At 40.8% G+C, this 25,562-nt stretch overlaps 2 protein-coding genes across 2 annotated transcripts in view; both read right to left on the bottom strand.

The window, feature by feature from the left end:
• The window catches only part of LOC145442755 (metabotropic glutamate receptor 7-like), a 37,468-nt gene extending 30,505 nt beyond the window's left edge, over positions 1-6,963 (bottom strand). The window contains exons 1-2 of the mRNA XM_080320743.1: positions 6,869-6,963; positions 5,927-5,952 (exon numbers count right to left, since the gene is read on the bottom strand). Coding sequence (XP_080176869.1) covers positions 5,927-5,952; positions 6,869-6,911 — 69 coding nt within the window. The 5' untranslated portion in view covers positions 6,912-6,963. The remainder of the gene's footprint in view (positions 1-5,926; positions 5,953-6,868) is intronic.
• An 8,924-nt stretch (positions 6,964-15,887) lies between these two features.
• LOC145442744 (metabotropic glutamate receptor 7-like) overlaps positions 15,888-25,562 on the bottom strand; it is a 28,060-nt gene continuing 18,385 nt past the window's right edge. Inside the window, exons 15-23 of the mRNA XM_080320732.1 lie at positions 23,589-23,689; positions 23,392-23,522; positions 22,521-22,653; positions 20,867-21,067; positions 19,410-19,686; positions 19,265-19,347; positions 17,468-17,595; positions 16,332-16,402; positions 15,888-16,061 (exon numbers count right to left, since the gene is read on the bottom strand). Coding sequence (XP_080176858.1) covers positions 16,342-16,402; positions 17,468-17,595; positions 19,265-19,347; positions 19,410-19,686; positions 20,867-21,067; positions 22,521-22,653; positions 23,392-23,522; positions 23,589-23,689 — 1,115 coding nt within the window. The 3' untranslated portion in view covers positions 15,888-16,061; positions 16,332-16,341. The remainder of the gene's footprint in view (positions 16,062-16,331; positions 16,403-17,467; positions 17,596-19,264; positions 19,348-19,409; positions 19,687-20,866; positions 21,068-22,520; positions 22,654-23,391; positions 23,523-23,588; positions 23,690-25,562) is intronic.

The following is a 25,562-nucleotide window of genomic DNA, read 5'->3' as shown; positions in this document are numbered from 1 at the left end:
GTCTAAAATTATATACAGTACACATTAGTCCAAGATTCCAAACGGCACTTTCTGTTTGTCGCGGTATATAATCGTGACTTGGGTTGGGTTGAGTTAGGAAGAAAATCGAGAGTCAATAGACTCGAGTCGTATATTCACAGAGAAGGCACTTCCGTCGGGATTAAATCACTTTTGCGGGTGAAATGGCGTTTATCGTCTCGTATAATGCAGATGTATGAATGATTTCAAGCACATTTCAGCATACCTAGGGTTGTATTTAAACAAAAATAAATTTAAAACAAGAATGTTTAAGCCAGGCCCTTGTTTAAAACACGTTTTTAATTGATTTTTTCAGCCATGACGTCACCAATATTTAATTGTGAAGTCACAATGGATTGACATCGAGAATTGAAAATATAGGGCAAATATGGCTCCTTCGACGAAAAGGGCTTCCGATCACTGTCATAAACAGACCCAAAATATCTTAAACCATGACTACGTCGTTACGCAGCATTTTTACGGCCGGTGGTCATCAATCATCAGAACACCCATTCCCTACCAATGATCTATATCTACGCGCAAAAACTGTTGAACCGACGATAATTTCGAGGGTTACATCTACCTCACATCGTATACGTCGACTATTTTGGGTGCAAATCGTCCGTACTCCGCACAGTGGCGTAGCAGCCACTTGGCGGTTCTGGCTCTGCGCCAGGGGCGGCAGGCTCCAAGGGGGCGGCAAATGAGGCTGCACAGTGGGAGAGAGAGATATGGTATTCTTTTTCGCCTGCACCATCGAGATGCTTTGACGGCGGAGATGCGATACGCAGGACTGTAACTGCCGCACCCCAAACCCCCCTATTGGAGGGGGCGAGCTCGAAGAGGGTCCAAAATTATTCAGTGAATTAGCATAAATTATAGAGTATTTTTTTGAAAACTTTTGCAACTTTTCAAAAAATTTTCGCGCTACGTGCGATTTCAATATGTCAAATATCATGATTATTTGGTACTCTTCCCCCAAGAAAAGAGCACGCAAGATTTTTAGAAATGGACATATTGGCGTTGGCCAATACCGCAACACGACGCACCAAGACATATAACGAATAACGATTTAGGACATATTACATGCGACTCCAAGAAGTGTGCCAGAACGACAGAAGTGGTCAAAGTAGTCTAGAAAGCTACTCAAGTAGAAGTAGAAGTAGCGACGGAAAAATCTACTCAAGTACGAATAGAAGTACTTCTTCCATAAGCAGTCTAAAACTACTTGAAGTAGAAGTAGAATTGACGGACTTTCAATCTACTCAAGTAAGTAAGTAGTTGTGAAAACGATCGTAATTCGTTCGCATGGATTGTAAAAAGGTGCAAATTGAGCTATGCGAGAGGTACCGAGCTTGATTCATATTGATGGATACCAGGAGGTATTCAACTTTCGACAGCATAAGCATTCGTCCGCATCATGGGATGAAAATGATAGTATTGATATGGAAATGCGATACTAATCCTCTGTTTATTCGAACAGCATGTTTTAGAAAATATCATGGTATGGCGAACTCCCCCATATTATATAAGGCCGGTAGTCTAGCCGAAGAGCGATACGGAGAAGTTGTATAGGATACGGTGTATCGTAAAAAGGCCATATTGTGTAACTTTATTTCCGGAAATTAAAAGCATTACTACACTTGCTTTCATACTTAAACATGCATGTTATCCAGACAAAAAAACTGATATTAATTGGAACTCAAAGCATATGATACGGGGAATTGAGAGTGAAATATAAATACTACTTGTAAAAGCGGAAATGTATTTCATGTGTTTAGTCCAGAAAGTTTCAAAAGTGGTATGCTGAAACAGCTCTAAAACTAAAAAAAAGTCAGATCCACTTTTCCAGATTAGGACACGCCCTGGACTGCTAGATTACGATATGATAAGTAAATGCTAGATTGCGAAACATCGGTTTCAAACGTTATGATGAGCCATATATACTGTGATGAAATATTTCCTATGGGCGAAGAGCAACAATCGGATGTGAACTGGACCACGTCAAGCCGCTCCCTAAATTATACTCACCTACACTTTCGTGAAATCATAACGGTTACTCCGTATCCCCTGAGCGCGAAGCGCGACGAAAATTCTGGGCTTTACGCAACTTATATGAAAATTAAATGTTGAAATTCCGTGAAAACAGCCCCGAAATTCCTCCGGCTATCTTCCTGATTGGTGGATTAAACTACTTCTACTTGACAAACTGAAAATAGCGAAAAGTAAGTAAGTAGATCGCAAAATATTACGAAGTAGAAGTACAAGTAGCGAAAATCAGATATACTTGAGTAAGTACCAGAAGTAGAGGAAAACTACTTGAGTACTTCGAAAAAGTAGAAGTACTTCGTTACTGACCACCTCTGCAGAACGATCGGCATAGCGTAAAAACCTTGACCGAAAAGGACTGCCCTTACGCTGACCGAAAACTTCATCATATATACAAATACATATAGCTTTAATTGCCCACAGCCTAGGCGCCTAAATGACTGGCGCCGAATGTTCCTGTCTTGGCAATCTGAACCTCAGAAGACGAATTCCATCCCGTAGGGAAAAATTATACGCCAGTGAAGAAAAATCAATTTGAAATCGTGTGCGTCTTTTAGTTAAGTACGCTTGCCCGATTCTATATTTTTTGATGTAGCAGACAGGAGGTCACGAAATAACATCATGTAATGAAGTCGTACCAACGGGTCCGCCCGCCGAAGATGTTTAATTATTATTTACGGGCCCTACAGTTTCCAAGATACTGCAGCAGTAGTGAAGGTCTTGGTTGTCCTGTATACTGTTGCAAGCTCTTCAATTCACAGCGAGTTCTTCGACACGAATGTATTTGCGTGGAAACGACAAGGAAAGACGTTCGTCCTAGTAGCGGTTATATGAGTCTCACATTATTCGAGAAAACGATCGAGTTTATACTACAGCAGTACGAAACAATGGTTGTAAAGTTTAGCCAATGAGGGAAACGAATTGCGGAAAAGTCGCAGGACGAAAAAATGGATTTGTGTAGTAGCCTATTTAGCCAATAAAAATAAGGAGCGCGAAATAGTCGCGGTACGAAAAAGGCAGCGATATCTATGTAAAACTTTAGTTTTACGTAACAGAGGTGGTGAAGTTTAGCCAATAGCAGGGGCGGGCAACTTCTCCAGTTGGCGGGCCGGATATAGGATAGTACTTGGCGGGTCGGATTGCTGAATCGATTTATTCGCCCATTTATCCACATATACGAGGAATAAATCGTACTTGATGAATGTATTTTAACGACAGCAACGTCACTTCACTGCCATTTCTCGCCGATAATGACGAAGACAATGTGGATTTGAGAAACACGTTGTCATACAGGCGCCACCATGTCTGGTTCTCTCTGATCAATCAACACACGGTGCAAACCTTAATTAGGATTTTAAGGAGTTCGATAAGTCCAGTACCCCAAATTTACAAAGATATCAATTCACTAGGGTTGAGTAGGTGACGAGGTAGCGTCGTTGTTCAACAGTATGGCCTAATTAATCTCGATATTGAATTCACGTGGCCTGCGTCCTCAACGAAATTTGAATAGTGTCCCGCGACCCGTTTTGAGTTGGCAACCACTGGCATAAGCGGTGTCTTACAAAAGCCTAGAAGTGTGCCGTGGTACATGTCGGCAGTTACGGAATCAAAAATAAGAAATATCAGCCTGGTGTTAATGACCAGTGTAGTCGACAAACACCATGATTACCACAAACGACATTAGGGTTGAGTACATTGTAAATGCCGATGATGCAAGTCTTCTCGCTTCGACGAACTTACTCGTAAGCTCCACTCTCGCACACTGCGCAGTGCGCATACACGTATATAATAACATACAGTCACTGAAATTGGACCTAGTAAGCAAGTTGTGGGGAATATCGGCAGACTGAGGCCGCGGGCCACATTATCATGTAAGACGTAAAACAGTCCGCGGGCCGTATGTTGCCCGCCCCTGGCCAATAGGAATACGGATCACGAAAAAGTCGCGGTACGACAAAGGCAGAGATATCTTTCTAGAACTTTAGTTTTACGTAACACAGTTTGTGAAATTTAGCCAATAGGAATACGGATCGCGAAATAGTCGCGGTACGAAAAGGGCAGATATATCTTTCTAAAACTTGCGCAATACACAAAAACGATTCTGGCTTTGACTAGTTACAAGAAGTATACGATACAATGTATGTTGGCCACACATGATAGTTCTAATAATACTCTAAGTCCAATTCACGTTGACAGAGTCAACTACAACACCTCACTCAGCTCTACCAGTAAATCTGATAAAGTGAGCATAGAGAGGACAAGAAAATGATAGCAATATATATGCGATTCCCGATCTGATTGACCGATTTTATCATTAATTATGGAATATTTTTGCGCGTAGCGCTGGCTCACTAAACAGCACGGCTAATTTCGTGGAAAAAGCGATCAATACGATGGGGGGAGTCGGTCTATCACCCTATGGGAGCCCAAGACCCAAGTTTTTGGGGACCTGACGAAGTGCTGTTTCGTTCCTGTCAACGGGTATGCGCCCGAAGATGTTTAATTATTATTGAGGGGTCCTACCTTTTCAAATACATCTCACTCAGCTCTACCGTTAAATCTGATTACGTCAGCAGATAGGGGGAAAAATTGATAGCAATGTATATGCAATCCCCGATGATACTGACCGATTCAATCATGAATTCTTGAAATTTTTCGCGCTTGGCGCGTCTAGGCGAGAGTGAACACAGTGTTTTTTTTTTGGGGGGGGGGTATTCATGGTGTTTGTCGACTACTATGGTCATTTACACCAGGCCGATATTCTCATTATTTTTCGTAACTGCCGACTTATAGCACGGCCCACCTCTAGGCTTTTGTAAGACACCGCTGACTCGGATGAGGTGGCGAGGAGGAGCCTAGGTAAACCTCCCAACACTTAGATATCGGAATTCGGAAGTCGACCTCGGTCGGACTCGAACCCGCACCCATTGGTGTTGCAGCCGCGCGGATTATACCACTGCGCTATCTCGCCACCCGCGACACAGTGGTTAGTTAATGCAAAGCTACTTGATTCGACACCATATTTATGCTCGTGTCTGAAACTTTATCTGACCATTGGTGTTTCAATTGCGAGCTGTGTGAGGAGCTTTTCAAAGCTTAAACTGATTAAATCTTATTTACGTTCTACCAGGAATGATGATCAGCTATCCGCTCTATGCATTCTGCCTATATAGAAAGAGACTATACTTTCAAAAACTTGAATTTGAGGATATTATCGCTGATTTTGCTTTGAGGCGGCAATTGATTTTCTATTTTCACAATACATTCGTTCGCTATTTCTTGTCTTTATTATTTTTGGCCTTATTAACGTTGAGGCGGCGAGGCTGAGACACGGCATATTATATGTAATTATTTTTATTGACAAGATTGTTTGAACATGAATCTATGTCGAAATTTGCTGCGGCCTACTTAGGGGGGCGGCATTTTAAGCGAGAGCAAGTGGCGGCAGCACATGCTGCTACGCCAGTGACTCCGCAGCCTCACACTACATGTTTTTCAGACGTATTCACACAATTATGGCATAATTAGACAAGGTTTGTTTTAAACAAAGTGTTTCAAAACACCGTTTGTTTTAAATGCAACCCTATGCGTAACCCATCAACACCATTCTGTATAAATACATGAGGCTCATAGGAATCTTATTCTGGTTCGACATGACTACAGCAATTACGGGCCATGCGAATTAACGGAACTGCAGGTAACGTTAAACGTGCATCAATGTTACAAACTGAAGTATTTTCAACTTATTGCAAGTGGCGAGTGTTTTCTGATGCGTCATATATCGTCAGATCACGCTTAGCAGTAGTTCAACTTTCTGAAATCAATAAACAAGAAGATGTTCTCGCAAAATGGGACTAACCTGATCCGATCCGATTCCGATAATTCCTGTGCAGAAAAAAATAATATGTATTTAGAGCGGAAGAGAATATACTGATCTTCTGAAAACCAAGTTGCAATCTGATAGCCACAAATTGGATGTTCATTCGTTTTTCCAATCGCTGCCTATATCTTTGAATTATTTGGCGCACACGAATCTCACACAATGGCTACATAACTACAATACGATACTATGTTAGCCTACGTTGTAGATATGAAGTAGGTGCATTGATTGGACATAGTCAATCGGCAATTGGGCTTGTACAGTTATTTGAAAGCTTCTACTGAGAAGACGATTTTTGTCATGCCAAGTACAAACGAGTAATTAATCTAAGCATTTCCACACCCTGCCTTTTAAAGGGTATCGGAACGCAGCTAATTAAATTATTTTCCAAACTACTATACCAAGGAATCTTAATCTGGATTCTGTGAATCCTTTGGGGGTTCGCGAACCAGTCTTAAGGGATCAATGAAAGGCCTATGAAAATATTTTTGTACAGTAAATAAATCATTGATGCACGGCCAATCCGTGACAAAATCACTTTATACCGTAGGTCACCAACGCGGTACTTGCGTGCGCCAGCTCGCTCGTAAGGGCCAGATGAGTCGCCCTTGTTGGCGATGGCAATAGCAAATATCCATATGAGGGTTTTTAATGTCGAAGTGGAGAAGGGCACCATATGAACAGCAGTTGGTCGGTAGGCCCTATTGAAAATGCGAACGAAGTCTCATCTTGGAACCTCGAACGCTTAGTGATGCACAATCAGAAACATTTTCTCGGAATAGGTGACAGATAGGAGGGTTCACGGAAACCAGACCTAAAATGTGTGGTCCGCGGTAAAAAGAGTTTAAGAAACCTAGAACTATACAAACGCTGTTATAACACTTTATTTTGTGGTAGTATGAAATCTTCAAGTTCACCTACCAAACATAGATGCCAATGCTGCAAGAACGTGAAGTGCAATCATCGCTGAAAACTACACATACTATAGTAGCGTTATTCTATTCTCTGTAAAATAAATCATTGGTTGTGATATGCCATTGGTAAGGAGTTCCATAGAGTTCCATAGAGTTCCATATATCCAAGGATGGTGCGAACATTCGGTTCGCGTTCGCTATGCGCAAACGAAAATTGGTAGAGTTTTATAATTTGAAGCTTTCAGTAGACTGAAATGAAGTTCCGGTAATCTCGTCATCATTGACCATAAGTCCTTGAATGTAAAGTTAATATCACTATCGTAAGAACTTATTATCACGATTGCCGTGAAAAGAAAGCAGATAGTGCTCTGCGGTTTCTTCGGTGCCGCATTCTTTGCATAGAATGAGGATGTGTCTCTAGCCTACCTATTTAAAGCGACAACGAGGAACTTACTAGCGATTGTGTGATCATTCACGCAGTGGCGTATCAACCACTTGGCACTTATGGCTCTGCGCCAAGGCGGCAGGCTGCTCGGGGCAGCGAAATGTGGGGTGATGACCTTATTTAGTGAGCACAACAATATTTCCAGTAAATATAATTGAAAAGATTGAAACTATTTAAAAATTTGGGCAGCATTTTCAACGATAGCCACGAGCGGCACCATATACTCCTACACCACTGGGTTCACGTTCGCGTTCTGTGCGTGAGCCTCCGAAACTTAGAGGTTCACGTTCACAAACGAACAGATATGAATGTAGTGAGGGAGCGTTGGCAAGCTCAATGGAAATTATCCAGATTTTGGATTAAGCCGTTTTGATCACGGCTGCTGAGTCGGTACACTTTACCACCGACTCCAACAGTACTACAAATTGACTTCGAAAATCATAGGCCACAGTAAGGGTTAAATGGTTTCCATGTAACCATGAATCGTAGGAACACATATCAATCGTGATGGCTGGGTAAATTGTTTTATTATATCGCTACTCGAAATCCTCACTGTGCAATTAGCATGGCTGTATTCATTTCGAAATATCCTTCCGGAGCCCGATCCTTCCTTGTTTCGTACATAACGTTTTCGTAACGTAGACAAGCCACGAATACTTCAATATGTATGAATCATTTAAAATAATCACATCCTGTATAATTCAAATGTGGATAAAAACAATAGAAGTGTAGCAGTTATGTGCGTGTAGGCAGCTAATATGCAAAGCTATGTATTAGTTTAAGTTTGTGTTCACACGAACCAGAACTTTTCAGGCATTCACATCATCTGGTGTTCAAGTCAATCAAATGTGTTTTAAATCTGGTAAAAACGATCGCAGTATATAGATATTATGCCGTATCAGGTCCTCCACAATGTATCGACAGCCCTTTGATACTTACAAAAATGCACCACCGCTTGCCAGAGCCTAGTCATTTCCCGCTCGATTATTATTTCACAAACTTTATGCATTATAGGCCTACTTATCTCCCCTGATTGCGTGATTTCTCCGCCGAGCGATAGCATGAGCTGCAATGTAATATGTTTATTGTATGGGGTGCCTCGTAACAACCTAAGTAAGCCTCCTGTTCGTCTAAATTATGAGTTTGATGATCTACCAACTTCCATATTTCAGACTGACACATTAGTATAAGAATATGAAAATGCCTGGATCGAGGCATGTTGTTATACCGGACTTGATTTATTTATTTTGCAATTAGTGCAACACATCGCTGAAATGACCTCTACAGAGGCTATCTTTTAAGATCGTTACGGATAACGGATATCAAAGGAATTTCTAAGTAAATATTCAAGCTTAGAGACTGGAAATACTGATGAATCCTCCAAAAACGGATAGGGTGAATGTATGATCGTGCGCAGACCCTTGGACGACAGTGCGTAACGACTAAAAAAAGGTCATCACTTCGGATTTTTTGAGCGCAGAGACCGTGTCAGCACTGCGCATTTGCACACGTGCGCAGCTTAGAGGGAAGATTGCTTGCATCATAACGTTAATATATCTGCCAGAACGCAACAATGATTCAGGTATAGCGATAGGGTCACTAGCGGTTGTAAGCTGCAGTAGCGAGAGGGTTAATGAACGGCAATAAAGGGTTAATGGGTCTGCAACTGTAGTGCGAAAATTGTATGAATGCGCATGATACGCCGGGCGATCGCTTCCCATTTTGTTGACTGGGTAGTTTAAGCATACTACATTACTAAGTAACCTGAACGTGAGTAGTGGTAATGTTACAAGAATCAAATCGTCAGCTCAATCACGTAGCCTTTTTTATTTTATGTTAAGAATGAAAATGTGTCTTCCCGATCATGAACCTCACCACACGTCGCTGCCTAAGTGACGAGATAGCGCAGTGGTATAATCCGCGGCTGCAACACCAATGGGTACGGGTTCGAGTCCGACCGAGGTCGACTTCCGAATTCCGATGCCTACGTTTTGGAGGTTTACCTAGGCTCCTCCTCGCCACCTCATCCGCGTCAGCGGTGTCTTACAAAAGCCTAGAGGTGGGCCGTGCTATAAGTCGGCAGTTACGGAAAATAACAAGAATATCGGCCTGGTGTAAATGACCATAGTAGTCGACAAACACCATGAATACCCCAAACAACCAAACGTCGCTGCCTAGTAAAATAAAAATTTGGTCTATGATAGCATGGTGAATGATTTTGCTCTGTCCTAATACAAAAGATTTTCTTTACCAAGGTAAAGTATCGACCTTTCCAGCCCAGTTACAGCTATCCGGTTTTGGTCATTGCGACGACACAGGAGAAGGTGCGAATAAAATAAAAATTGATCAGTCATTTTCAGTATTAAATTGGAATGGTAATAAATTAAATATGATGAGTTATGGCGACTCCAATATAAGTTAAGGTTACCGAAAACTGTTTTAAACCATGAATAGATCACAACCATCGAAATTGAAACAAAACTCACCAATAAAGAAATGTTGTTCAGTCGCTAGCAAGTCCAGATATATCTTCGATTAAGAAAGGGAGAGAAAGTTTTTATTTTTCATCGAACCGAAATACATAACAAATAGACAGCAATAGTCGGGGTACAGAAACTATGCATGCACATTGCACAGTATTCGGTATCAGGTAGTATTGATCGATACGACCGTGCAGGTCAACTAGTCTGATCATACCTGCATCAAACAGGTACACTTGGCGCTACACAACCCCCCCCCCCCCCCCCCCCCATTTACGGTGTGAATATAACGAAACCGCCGATAAATTAGCAAAGGAAGCATTCAGAAAACCCGTCGCTCATCCAAACATGGATCCACATACAGTAAAAGAATGTCAAGCCATCGTAGCAGAATATTACAGGGACATACGACGTAATGCCACTCAACAAATGAACGAACTCGGCAATCAGGAGATGGAGTCGCTCCAAGTAACTTTTCATAAGCAAACCCATCGGAGCCGAAGAGAGAATTCGATCTTGACCCGATTGTACACCGGTCATCGCAGGCTAAACAAACACCTGCACAAACTCGGCTTACACGAAAGTGGACTGTGTGCGGAATGTGGTGTGCCGGAAACGGTGGACCATTTCGTGCTCTTCTGTAATAAACATTCCATAGAACGGACCCATCTGAGCAGAGCCGCACAAAAGTATCGAACACCTTACACAGTATTTTCTCTCATAGTTAATCAGAGAACGATTCAACCGTCAATCGACTATGTTATATTGACCGGAAGAGACATATAACAAGGGATTTAAGGAATAAGCAGTAAACACGGTTCTGGTGCGCACAGCCTTAGCAGCTATAAGCACCACTCATCACAAATACCCACCCACCACACACTCTTTTAGCTGAAAGCGAATTACGCGTGGACAAGTATGGACTGGGCTATACAACAAGTGCAAGTAAGAAGGAATATAGAGCTATGAATCAGGTGTAAAATCATAAACAGTACACATTAGTCCAAGATTCCAAACGACACTTTCTGTTTGTCGCGGTATATAATCGTGACTGGGGTTGGGTTGAGTGGCGAAGAAAATCGAAAGTCAATAGACTCGAGTCGTATATTTACATCGAAGGCCCGTCTGTTAAGATTAAATCACTTTTGCGGGTGAAATGGCGTTTATCGTCTCGTATAATGCGGATGTATGAATGATTTCAAGCACATATCTGCCTACCTAGGGTTGTATTAGAAACAAAAATCAATTTAAAACAGACATGCTTAAAACAAGGCCCTTGTTTAAAACACGCTGTTCATTGTTTTGTTTTTTGTTTTGGTTTTAGCCATGACATCACGAATTGTGGACGTCTCAGTGAATTGGCATGACAATGAAGAATATAGGGCAAATATGGCTCTTTCGGCGAAAACGGCTTCCGATTACTGTCATAAACAGACGAAAAATACCTATAACCAAGACTACATCGTTATGCAGCATTTGTACGGTCGTCGGTCATCATTATCAGAACACCCACTTCGTACCAAACCAATGATATATTTCTACGTGCAAAAATTATTATTGAACCGACGACGATTTCGAGGGTTACGCGTTACAGCCACCCCACATCGTATACATCGTATACCGACAAGATAGCGTAATGGTGAAGCGTCCGGCTTCTTGATCGGTAGGTCGTGGGTTCTATTCCCGGCCGGATCTGACCGAAGATCTGATTAGTAACACTGGTATCCATGACTTCCCTGCTTGGCGCTCATGCATTACTGGGATAGCATGGAGTGGTGGTGCATGACTTAGAAAGCCGTAAAGGCTATATCTGCACTTCCTTGTCCAGCGGCATATGCACATCATGCACTCATGGTATGCTTATGCACAGATCGTGTGTATGTGTATCATGAGTCGGTGTATATGCCGCAAAAACATCAAGGACAAAAATAAACTACGTCCTTTCCTTTATACATCGACTATTGTGGGTGCAAGTCGTCCGTAGGCTCATACTACATGTTTTTTGGACGTATTCACACAAATCTGGAGTGTCAGACATACGGCCCACGGGCCGCATCCGGCTCGTCAGACCAATTCATCCTATGCCCGTGAAACTATTTTGAAAAATGTCTGTATTATCAAGCACATTTCTTGCAAATGTTGATATTTTTTGTAGGAAATATTATGATCAGATAATCCCTCAAGATAGCAAATGTCGAGTATGTTCAATTGGCAACAGATCACATCATAACCATCCGACAGTGCAGTTGTGGTTTCACTCTAGTCACTGTCAGCAAGGAAGAGCCGTCATTTACGCCCAATTATGAGAAGGCAAAAAATACACACTCAAATCCGAGTTTTACCGAATTATGGACCAAAATGTAGTTATTCACAGAAGTGAAATCGCCATAGTGAGAAACCGGTATATGCAGGTAATATGGAGAATATAATTGTTACAGAAAAAGATAATTCAAATTTTTGTGGACAAACTCTCAATTTCGCTTATGACTTTACAGCACCTCTGCATACGGAGAAACCCGAATCGCGATACAATAGTAATGAATCAGCTTTAACATATCTCTCGTATTCCTCATAACCCATACACATGGTTGCATTTAAAACAAACGCTGTTTTAAAACACTCTCGTTTTTTTAAAAAAGCCTTTGTTTCAAACAGCGTTTTAAACAAAGGCCTTTTTTAAAAAACGAGATTTTTTTAAGTTGCGAAACTATGCCATAATCGTTTAAATACTTTTCAAAAAACATGTTATATGAGCCTACGGACAAACTAGCCGATAGCCGACGTATATCGATATGGGATGATTGGTACCCGCAACATAGTCGGTTCAACGGCAATAGTGCAGATATTTCGTCAAGGAGCTATATTTACGTTATATTTTCAATTGTCATTGACAATCCACTATGACGTCACACTTCAATGTTCGTGACGTCGTGGCTTTAAAAAAACACTAAAAATCATATTTTAAACAAGGGCCTTGTTTTAAACATATATGATTTCAATTGATTTTTTTTAAATGCAACCCTACATACACATGACATATAAATCGTCGTTAGAGCTACCCTTTTAGCAGTTTATTTTACCGTATTTAACCGGCCATAATCCTAATTTTGCTAACTCCATTGTCGCTACTAAAGGTGTTGCTAGAGTAGAACCCTATGATCCGTTATAATGTAATATATTATTGTGTAGGTTTAATAATTGAGTATTCAAGCAAAAAAACAAGGGAATGGAATTTCAATCATTTGAATGGTCCGGCCTGAGAGCGATCAGATGGTTTGAATGCGGCTCGCGGCTCAATTTGAGTTTGACACCCCTACATTAGACAGATATTTAGTGCTCCATATCTTGCTGAAATGTAGGGCTTCAAGCGTATCTTTCATTGCTTGACATAACATCGCTTGTGAGTGAGGACGACCGCTAATCACGTGCACTCATTGCGTTATTTTACGAATCAGGATTCGGAAACGCAGGACGTAACAACTTAAAGCACAGACCTAGAAACGAACATGGAAACAGTGCCTTGTAACTTTTATTGCTACGATATAATTTGCTGTATTGGCTTTATGTTGAGAATGGATTGCTCACACGACGTATGTAGGTTACGTAGTCACGGTACATAAATACACTATAGTTAAAAGTAAATGCATTCCGGGTCATTTTATACAGTGGTCTTTGTTCACGCATTACATAGATTTTATAGTCTAAATTACGAGGAACTTTGCTCGGGCCGCTCAGAATCGCGTCACGGCCTGCACAACGCCCAGGTCTACTATAAAGGAAGCATTTAAAACAACCGCATAAGATTTTCTTCCTAATCAGTTTACGTTTACGTTCAAGCATTTACTTGTTATTTTTAATTTTAAAAAAATGCGAAGTATGCACGGTGTGTTCATGTTTCGAAAATGATGATATCGCAAGATGAGAGAATTGTGAAACTTCTACAAGAAGCAGTTCCAAGAAAGATATAGCACATAGAGTTGCTGTGAGTATTGGAAGATTAACATACATCAAAATTGGTCTCTGGTACGTAACGAAGTACTTCTACTTTTTCTGAGTACTCAAGTACGTTTTGCTAACTCTCTCATGTGGTTATCTTTTAGACTTCTTCATTTAACACATTTTTAGACATGACTACTTACTTGTACATCTCTTTGTAAAGTAGAAAGTATAATTTTGAAGAGGTTTGCATATTTTTAATTAGTAATGTTATCATGACAACTTGTTGAAACAGTCTTACATCACGGCACTGAATATATAATGGTAAAAATTGCTCCTATATTTGCAGTGTGAAGTGTCATTATTCATGGTTCGCATAATTCCTCCACTTTATGAACTAACCGACACTTATCTTTATATTTTTCCTGTTTCAATACAAAAAGAGAAATTACACCCACGAAAGCAACTTGCGTCACAATGTAAGCATGTCTGACGATCAATTCGAGAGTGTATATAATCAGCTAACCACGTCAACGCGATCAACAAGTAGGCTATGCCATGCACCGACATAGTTTTCAATACAGTACAGCAATAAACATTTATCTAGGGTTATCGTACGTCCTCATATAGGAGGATTTGTCCTCTTTTTTCAGGAAATCAAAAATGTCTTCCTTTTTGACAATCCGTACTCCTGTACATGCCTTTACAGCAGATCTGGGCAACACCACAAGATGTTCAACATCAGCCGTTTTGAATTTTTTTTGTTAACAAACTTTGAGGATTTTGAATAAGTCTCCTCCTCTCCGGTTTCCAATATATGGTAACCCAAGTTACAGTCAATTATGTTTAAACATGGCCTATGGCCCTATGCCTAGATATTTTAGCCATGGTCTTTTAGGAACGAAAAATAACACCCGGCATGGGATGCTCTATGGTGATTCCATTATTCAATAAATAATTTCACGTGACAAAGTCTCTAAGAGGAGTCCACGGCAGGCTGCGTTGCATATAGCGAGCAACAACTGATTGACCTTTTGCCACATTCTCGTCAATGTCATTCATAAATAGGTTATCCTGCGCCATGGAGGGATTTGCAAAATCGTCCCCTCTTAAGGCGAAAGTATACATGAGACTCAAATACGTCGTTTGCCCATCACCGTTTATTTACTTAACCAAATTGAACACACCAAAATGAGTCGTCATCGAACACGAGGCATGCACCGTACGATACATAGAACAGTTTGGTAATGTATCAATCACGAAAATCATCATTTTCACAGATATGGGACTATAGCTATAATAAATAGTCTAGGGGTGGCGTGAACGCGAACGTGTGTGTTCTGTGTGAACGCGAGCGTGAAGCTCATGACGTCATTTGACGTCATATTGCTAATTCCAACCTTACATTTCAGTGAAGTGATATATATTAATGTACACGATACTTCGCGACGACTCGGGCCACAAAATGCCATAATGCTGAAGCACAGAGTGACTTTTTAAACGTCGCCAAATGCATCAACTGGAGCAATCAAAATGATATAATTATCCGATAAAACTCAATATCTTCCGACGCTTTGCCAACAATTTATACGAGGACTTGCAAGGGAATATAATGCTTACGCCCTAATGGTCTAGGCCAGACCGGACAATGCTACGACGTCTGAGTGTTGCTACGTTGATATTGAGCATAGTGTAAAATGGGGTTTACCCCATTAACAAGTTATGCAGCAGCAGCCAACACCCCAATCGCACGGATTTGGTTTTTGATGAATGGTGCAATAAACTTATGAAATCGAGCTTGGCCCTGTGCGCTTGCTAGATATTTTACATCAGTCAACGATATCAATTTCATTGATTGTTTGAATAAGCATCATTCGCTGATTACCTACATGTAGCGTATTCGCTCTTGATGTTGTGTGATTTCGGGTCAAGCTCATAGCAGAGCGAGTCACTAAATATTCACAAACAGAAAGCTGGATATTTCCACAGTTGAAATGCAATAAATTTCAATCAAAGATGTTGTAATGACGTGAAAATTGTAATATATAAAAACGGTTCACAGTTCAGAACCTACCAAGGTTCGTTTGTGAACGTGAACCTCTGAATTTCCGAGGGTCACACACAGAACGCGAACGTGAACCTCACGTTCACACCATCCCTATCAAATACCTTGCTATTTTATTAATACCTATTTGAATGCGAGTTAGTAGCAGTGTATGTATAGACTACGCACACAAATTCAAGCACAGCTTAAAATACGTGATGGCATGACAAAAAGTCCTTCAATCTTTGCTTGTGTCAGACTTGATTTAGTATCTTCGGAATGAACAAGGCCGAACCTTCAACAGAAAATGTTCCGGTGATGGGTCTGAATGGTGGGATAACAGTTGCAATGAGAATGAGTTGACTTTTCAAACTTCATTTAGTATATATTTAGCTTCATTGGTGAACTGTAGGCTACTTCCAATGCAAGTAATGAGGTAGAAAGTTTGTTACATTAGTCGTGGCGACTCGGCGAGTGAAGTGCTGGTAGTAGTTTATTGCAATGATGAGAAGATTAAAACTAAACTAAAGTGACTGATGATACTGAAACGCAGGAAAATACTCACCTGCAGTTCCTCACATAGCTGTTTGCGTCGGCGAAGTTGATGCGGTTGCTGACTGATTGTATGAGCTATTCCTGTAATTATGTATGGTGACAGGTGGATTATTGTAATCAACATTGGAATGATGAATGCGCAAAACAAGATTTACATACAGAAGATATGGTTTCTCCAAGTTGAAAAGAACAATATATAGATATAAGATCGTCAACTCCGCTGTGAGCATATATGTGGTGTCAGTCCCAAGGGATTTGGATTCACTATCGAGGAGTAATTCGTCCCATAGTTTATTGCGAATGCAGAGTAATAGATTCCTGATGCCGTTTTTTTACGTGGATCTGGTACTTATCTGAGCCTTACCAATTCCTATCATTTTCTTCGGAACAAAATCATTTCGGTTAGTCCTTATTCAATTAGGTCATATGATCGCAAAGCACTAAAAGCGCTATACGAATCGCACGGATGTTTCATTTCACGATAGCTATATACTCATACACACACGACGTAGAAAAATGATTCGCGACTGGCTGGTTTCCTCTTTTTTCATAGTTATGCTCTGAAGCTGTCAGTAATAAATTACTTTTCTAACTCGTGTGGGGTTAGTACAGTCTGGCACTCTAGTGGTTCTTCAGCCTGACCCCGATAAATCCCACGAAGATATGCAAGGCTTCGAGGAACCCCAAATGTTAGCTGATTCACATAACAAAAATCTAATATATATTACACATCTAACGCAGTTACGGTAACTCCTCTAAACAGGGTTGTACTTAAAACAAACGGTATTTTAAAATGTTTAAAAATAATGCCTTTTAATTATGCCATAATCGTACAGAACTTTCGAAAAACATGGAGTATGAGCCTACGGACAATTTGCACGTGTACGATATGGAGTGGCTGGAACCCCCAAAATCGTCGTTGGTTCGACAGTTACAGCAGAGTAGATATATATTATTGATACGGAATGGGTGCTTTGATGATGATGACGGCCGACCGTAGAATGCTGCATAACGATGTAGTCCTCGTTAAAGATATTTTGGTCATTTTATGACAGTGGTCGGAAACCCTTTTCGTCGAAGGAGCCATAATTCGCTATATAGCGTGAGCTGCGTACATGCACAGTTGCACACTCAAAATACACTTACTTCGGCGACAGCACTGAGTTCATGTTGTTCAACGAAGGGCGAAATATGATTTTAAAGCACTTTGGTCCAAAGTAACATATCAACACAGTAGTGGCGCTGAGACTCACACAAATCGACGTTGTCAGAACCTTAACGTAACGAAACCAGGTTGATTTATTCGGAAAACTCTGAACAGCTTCTTTGAGGTACAGAACTTCAATATACAATTGAATAGTATATTCATATTAAAATGAACCCGAATATTTTCGGCTGACACTCGTCAGGGGTAATCGTCAGCAACTAGTAGAGAATTCGAAAGAACAGCGTATATCAACAATCGTAACACAAAATATGACGTCACCAGCACGAAATGTCGAATACGAGAGCGTTCAATGTACTATTTTTAAATGATACACGAACTCTTTTTGTTGACACAGCCTTGGCTGGTGTATTTTGATAAAAGTCGACTCCAAGGCGCACAAATGAAAGTGTGAGCGACCCTTTCCGAGTATGCGAAATCTGTCGTCTCGATAATTTTTCGCACAGGCGGGATTATCCAACAAGTGTTTGCCAATTGCAGAATTTATGGCCTTTGATTGGTCCGCATCAATCTTGAGCGGGTGAGTTAAGGGTGAGCTTTTCATCGAGCGTGTTCTAATGAATCTAGGGACATGCTGATTTATGCGTTCCTGCAAGCGCTTTGACGTTCTTCCCACGTAGCCACAATCACAGTGGCACTTAAATTCGTAAACTACATTGCTTTGCTGAAGTGCGGGTAGCACGTCTTTACGTGTTGCGGGGAGCAGTTGCGTTGTCGTGAAAATCACGTTGGTCTTCACTGTGTCGTAACACTTATTGACCGATGAAATCAATTGCTTTTCAAAGCGGGTGGAAATAGGCCCTATCCAAGGTAAATGGATGTAAACATCTTTGGTTGTTCGTTCGGTAGGCTCTGTTGACTTTTCTGCATTGAAATGCGTTACTTTCCTCTCTATGCCACGGTTGATGACATGTTCAGGGTAACCGTTATCAAGTAAGATTTTCCGGATATTGTCAAGTTCTGAGTTCAGTTTATTACCCGAACATATCATCAACGCTCTATGCACGAGGGTGCCTATGAGGTTGATTTTTCTGCGGCTAGGACTAAATGAGTTCCAACGAAGGTATTGGCCAGTGAATGTCGGTTTCCGGAAGATTGATGTTTCAAATTTATTGGTATCATGTTTTTCGACTAAAACGTCCATAAATGACAATGAGTTATTTCGTTCTTTTTCAATTGTGAATAACAGAGCCGGGTGAAGCGAGTTTAAGTGAATGAGAAATTGATCACAGTCTATCTCATTTCTGAAAATGACAAAAGTATCGTCTACATAACGTCGGTACAACACCGGTTTGACGGAAACACGCTGGGTGAGAAGCTCGACCTCATAAAATCCTACGAAAATGTTAGCCAAAGTAGGTCCCAAGGGAGATCCCATCGATATGCCGTCTATTTGTTTATAGATAACATCGTTAAAGCTAAATTCAACAGAACATGTAGCTGCCTGTAAAAGTTCAACAAAAACTTTACGCGGCATTGATGGTGGTGCTAGCTTACCGCCGTAAAGCGCGTTCGCACAAATATCGATAGTTTCTTGCAGCGGAACGTTTGTAAAGAGACTAGAGATATCAAATGAGCTCAAGAACACTTCTGAATTAGGAAGGTTCAGGTTTCGCATCTCACTGGCGAAAGTGAACGAATCACGAACACATTCGGTGCCGTACAGTTCGCGAACAGGTTCCAAGATGCCGGAAAACTCTGTACGCAGTAAATCTCACCCGTTGGCTAAGATCTTCGGTATTTGTGATGAATATAGACAGAAATGCCAACCAGATAACACAAGTCGAGTACATGGAGAATCCTAGAAATTGAGAAATATTGCTGAATAAAGTCAAAGACCGCTGAAAAATTATCCCAACTCACCGATGTACTTCGTTTCGTTGAATTCAGTTGGAATCTTTCTATTGAAAGTGGCCAGCACAGTGCATACGGTGATTAACAAAAGCGGATATGTAATTGCCATAAGAACTTGGAGGTCGACCAGATGAGCGCAGCCTCGGTACACCACTTCGTGTGTTGGGTAATGCATGGTGATGGCGACCGGGCTGAGGGTGAGCCACAGCGCAGCCACGATAACTTGTACGAAAACAAGTACAGACGTCACGACGATTTGACAGCTCGGTTGCAGATACAACTTCATCTATGGAGAATTTGTATATGTAGAATAGCAAGGCATAAAGCAAATGTAATTAATCCACCTGAAAGCACCATTATACTGATCTATAACATTATGTAATTTAGTGGCGAAACGACATTCGAAAATATAAAAGTAACTAATATATATTTGCATTCCAATCGTTAAACGTAGCGCACTATTGGAAGACATCATCGAGATATACCATCAGAAATTTCATCACCTGTCGCGAAATGGAACACCGTCAAAATCGACCCATACCGTGAAATATAGGGATTGAAAGAGGCCAGATCAGCACACATATCAACATATTCGACTTTGATGACTGAATTACTGCCGTTATGTTCAAGTGTCAATCTTGGAAACTTGGAACAGTGTTTACACCGTTAATACATACTGTGTCCAATGTTATGATCGTCATCGCTATGGAACGGTCTGTGCACGTATGAGCATGAGACATTTTAGCATGCGACACTTCAGCATGCGACAATTTCAGGGTTACCATACGTCCTCCTTTATGAGGATTTGTCCTCCTTTTTCAGATATTTGAAAATGTCCTCCAAGGACGCTTAATGTCCTCCTTTTTGAGATTTTGTCCTCTTTTTTAGAATTCTTGTTAAATGTAGGGTGAATTCGACCGAAATACAGTAAATCAACACTGAAGTAAAGCTCCGGGGGCTATTTCGGGAGCTGAGCCGGAAAGTTGACCTTTTTTTGTCAGCCACCTGATAATGTGAAAAAAATGTATTTTGGGCACTGGGCGCGGAATTTGACCTTTTTTCATTCAACCGACCATGAAGTGGGAAAAATTTGCCATTTTTTAAAGATTTTCCTCCGGGATTCCAAGTTTGAAAATTTTGAAATAGTATCCTCCTTTACCGATTCCAAAATATGGTAACCCTACACAATTGGGCTTCCGAAACATGAACATCTGGGTCAAATAACGGGTTATGGATGGGTTATGGGTGGATTTGTGGTTGGGGTATGGTTAGACTTGGGGTTAGGATATATATAAGGGTTGATTTCGGGGCTGTGTTTCGGGTTAGTTCTTGGAAGTCATATGCTGAAGAGACGCATGTTTCAAGCTAAAGTCATGCTCAACCCACTTTTTACAACTTTGCTTGAGTGATATCCAATGCCTTGCGTTCAAAATATAGCAGGAATTGATCAATAAATAAAACGATACCTGTATGGATAGAGCTGATCTTGACCTGAAAATGATGACGACTCGCACGGTCTTCGTTAGCAAACCGGCGTATATACAAGCTGGTCCTACGCCAAGCATGATCCTTGCCGTGACACACGATGCGAGAGTGGGAGATGCAGTCATGGCGAGGAAGTTGAGGAAACTCACAGTTATTCCGAAGAGAATGAAGAAACTGAGCTCCTGGAATAAAGTCGTGTGTTTGGAGTTTTGAACTATTTTCATTAAAAAATATTGAAGTGTGAGTTACACGAGCATGAAGACCACTGCTGAACTGATATTGATTCGTATTGAGACTCCGCATGTTGTCAAACGCGGTAAGCGCCGACATATTTCTGATGAGGTGTTTTTACGTAGGGCCTGCTCAAGTTTTGGCTGCAGTTTTTGGCAAGGTTTTCAACAGTGGTTCTCCATCTTTAATAACCGGCGGACACTTACGCTAATCTTCAAGCCTTCGCGGAACCCCAAATTTTCCATAAGTCATAAAAACAAAAATTCACCACAATACACATCTACTACATCGCTATAGATTGCAGGTGCGCAAAATGACCTCTCAATCAACAGAGTGTTAAAAGAACTAAGCCAGAGGTAGGAAACCTGCGGTCGTAGAAGCAAATTTGTGCTACCGTGGACACGTAATTCAACTAGTATGCGTTGGCGACCGTCGAGATGAAAATTGAATGTACGAATTGACTCCCGAATTTTTGAATGAGTAATTAATATTTTAGAAATTTAATTGCTATTGAAATTGTCTTCGCGCTCATCGCGATTCATTGCACCTTCATTTTTCGATTTTAATATAGTACCGCTTTCTGCAATCAGAGCCCCAGAGTGCAGAACAGATGCGAGCAGCGGGAGAAAATGATGCATGATATAGAAACGCCAACTTGGAAACGTGCGCTCCTCACGAAGGAAATTTGTTTCTGGTACGTTTGGGAGATTCCAATATCTTACCACTATACCGACAATCTTGATGGGAGGTCAAGAAATAAAAGAGTGCAGCATAGTGACTAATAGAAATTGGCCCACTCTAATATGCATCATCATTTATAACTCGCCCTGAATTTTCGAAAACAATCCCTCCATCAACTATATCGGTGAATTTGATTACAGGGGTTGAGAAATTATAAATATTTGATGGTAATATGTGAAACTACTAATATTGATGACGAAATTCATTCGTGAATCTGAAAAAAATTTCGCGCTTTGCTCGACCATAACAACGTGCTGTAACTATTCAATACATGATCACTAGAGATTTCGCTACGTATAGTAAGACGATGTGAAAAAGTAGATTGGACAGGAGTTCACAGGAAATGAACATGTACAGTTTAACATGGGTATTTGGTGTCCAATTAGTTCATTGGGACTATGACCTGGAATGCGGCCGTGGGCCACATAAGTAATCTAAATGCGGCCATGGTCAGGTTCGATTTCAGCCATAATTCATAGACATATTCAGACAAGGGCTTTCTGAAGAGACGAATTCACTATTTGATTCAACGGATACTTAGTAGCTGTCCTAATTTGCCCTTATCATTAAAGTATATTACATTCGTCTTCATATTGCATTGTATGCGAATAACATTGCATTATCATTTACGACGTATAATATACGCTAAAATACTATACTTACATTCCCGGAAGATTTGACCATGATCGTTTTTCGATGAACGATATATATCACCGTCACAATTGATGTTAGAAGCAGTCCAAGGCAACTCAGCCACGCGCATGCAATGCCGTATTCAGATCCATAAGATATCTCTCTAGACAGAAATGCTGAATGTAAATTACTTCGAATAGATGTTAATGCGGTGCTGTAATAACGTTCGCAAAATATTATTGAATTACGATTATGCACAGAAGGGATACCTAATTCACCACCATATACAAAATGACATGCCAAGCAATTCCGCTCGGTCACGGAATTGATATACTTGTCACGCTAGTTATGATGGCTCGAAGTAAACCTGTTTTCAGAAATACATGTTCTCAGTTAAATCCCTGCTCGTACGGTACCTCGAAAACAGTGCCTCCCAACCTATTACTCCCCGTTTCACTTGAGTAACGATATTTCGCATTACAGACCCCTCCGACTTGACATGAAAACTTAACCAAACTACTTTCACGTAAATGCATTCATATTATATATAGTATAGAGAACGTATCATTGAGATTGTTGACACCGCTTAATCGATATTGAATCTTTTATTCGTGGTTGAATCTCGCAGAGCACACAACGTAAGTCTCATCCGACTCTCAGGCTATTCTCGTAGAGCAGATAATAGGGATGATGTGAACGTCTGGTTCACATTCGCTTTCCGTGTGTGGGATCTCAGAAATTCGAAGGTTCGCGTTAGCAAATGATCCATGGTGGGTCGGCACTGTAAACCTTTTTCATACATCACAATTTTTTCACGTCATCATAACATCTTTGGTTGAAAATGTTGTTCTACATTACGGTTCATTAGGCCACAATTTGTGACACTAATGCGGTAGCATACGTGATCGTAATCAGATCGCAGCCAGTTTTCTCGGAGTTGGGTTTTTCACCAGGCGTGCAGCGGGTACACATTGTGCCGTTTTCCGACACAAATTCATCGTACGCACATCGTTCGCAATGCCAGCAGCATATCTGAATGCAAACACGGGGTTTAAAAATTTCGAATATTTTTCTCACGCATGATATTCACGCCCGGACCTTGGCTTGTGGGATTGTAGCCTCCCCGTAGCCGCATGGCTTACTGCATACCGATTCCGTAGTATTCAGTTTCGAATTCGGCGCAGTCGTTACTCTTATTGCTGTTTACGGAAAGCATAGCGAAGTGTGAAATGGAACCGAACTTGCCCAGACTAACAATCTACGTAGTAGACGTACAATTAACTACCATTTTTATCAGTTCTAGCTCTAGTTCTAGATGCTGATTTTGAAAGTGAGTAGTTCTAGTTGCGCATTTAAAAAGGCATTTAGTTGTAGAACAATTATAGAAAACACGTATCGACATTTGGGGTGGATCGTGAATTCGTGATAACGTTGTTCTGTTGCATAATGTTCTTGCAGCAATTCCTAAGTCAGAGTCATCACTAGGGCTGGGCAAAATCGAGTACCTGAGTGATTCGATTCTGAATCACGTATTACGATTCGTGTCGAGTCGAGTATTCGAGTATCACTTATGTCAAAGTTGAAATTTGCACCTTTTATGCCACTACGAAGAACATTATGTATGTTATCCGTCACATTACAGATACTTTGGTATCTTTTCGACCATACCGATTTCATTGCACTTCTTGACAATGTTGTGGGATGATCATGACTTTAGAAATGTGTTATTTCCAGTGACGTTCGTAACTTTGTACTATGTCTCGTATGCTGCGACACTGCCAATCAAGATTTCAAGGCTTCCTCAGTAGAAAATGGTATCAAAACTATGATTCTCGATAGTGAATTAACTTTCAGTTGCGAGGAGCGTATAATTTCAGCACTTGAAAAAGTCGTCTTTTACTACTCGACTCGAATCATCAAAATTAATACTCGATTCAGATTCGAGTACTCGAATCATTGTGTCCAGCCCTAGTCATCACTACTAGCAGTGGTCAAGAGGTAACTTTTAATAGTCGAAACCGCTCTCATTTCAAACACGAAACCCCGTCCTTTTGAGATGCTGATTATATCGCCAATATTTCTTCGTTCATTTGAAACTCAGTAATTCATATTGTATGTTATTAGCTAGTGTGATTTAGCAAGACCATTTTCGGAATTTTAAAGGGCGTAAGTTCCAGTTCTCTATAGTTCTAGTTTTCAAACGCAAGTAGTTCTAATTCTACTTCTAGTTCTAGCTTCGTCAGCACGTCAGAGCTTCCACGATAATCGGTAAACGTGCTTATGGAAGGCCAGCCCGCAACCGTAGGCCTACATATGTACAATCAGAGTAAAACAGAGGTATAGTTTCCAGGTCGAGGAATTGCCAATTCGATCGCGAACCTTCTAGAGTTCCGTACCGTTTCGAAGTCATTTCAAGACATTGTCGTATGAGATGGTGACAATTCTTAGAATTAGAAGCGGTGGTACATGCCCGAACACTCCCAATTGCAGAAACACAGCGCACCCAAGAGATCAAAGATTGGTACGGTGGAAATTCGTACGATTATTCACTTTTGAGCATCCCTAATAATGTGTGTCAGTAGCAGTGTTGGGATGACTCGAGTCATGACTTGACTCGAGTCAGACTCGAGTCAACTTTTTCGAATGACTTGACTTGACTCGAGTCAGTTTGCAAAAATGACTTGACTTGACTTGACTCGGCGCTTCAAAAATGTGGATTGACTCGTGACTCGGAGCAAAATTTACGAGTCAATTTCAAGTCATCAAGTAAACGGTGTCGACTAAATCAATGTATTCTGTGCATGTTCGAATTATTCACGATACGCCACTTTAACTTGTGAGAGCAACCAGTCGTTCACTGATTGTACGTTTCGCTGATCCTGCATTGTTACATCACATATACACTGACCGCATACGAAATGATCACAGCTTGCCTTGTCGTAATAGCAGATTAATTTAATAGCAACGTATCGCTGTTTATTGGACGGCTCTGTCCTTACATTGCACGGCGCTCACCTTTACCAACCCTCTTGTATGATTTAAGTCTAACAAATATATTTTATGTATTTATAT

The sequence above is a fragment of the Botryllus schlosseri genome, chromosome 1 (assembly GCF_051294905.1).
Source record: "Botryllus schlosseri isolate E-star chromosome 1, Bs_hap1, whole genome shotgun sequence".
Classification (NCBI taxonomy): Eukaryota; Metazoa; Chordata; class Ascidiacea; order Stolidobranchia; family Styelidae; genus Botryllus; species Botryllus schlosseri.
The sequence above is the reverse complement of the archived record's forward strand: the minus strand, read 5'-3'. Positions and strand labels throughout refer to the sequence as shown.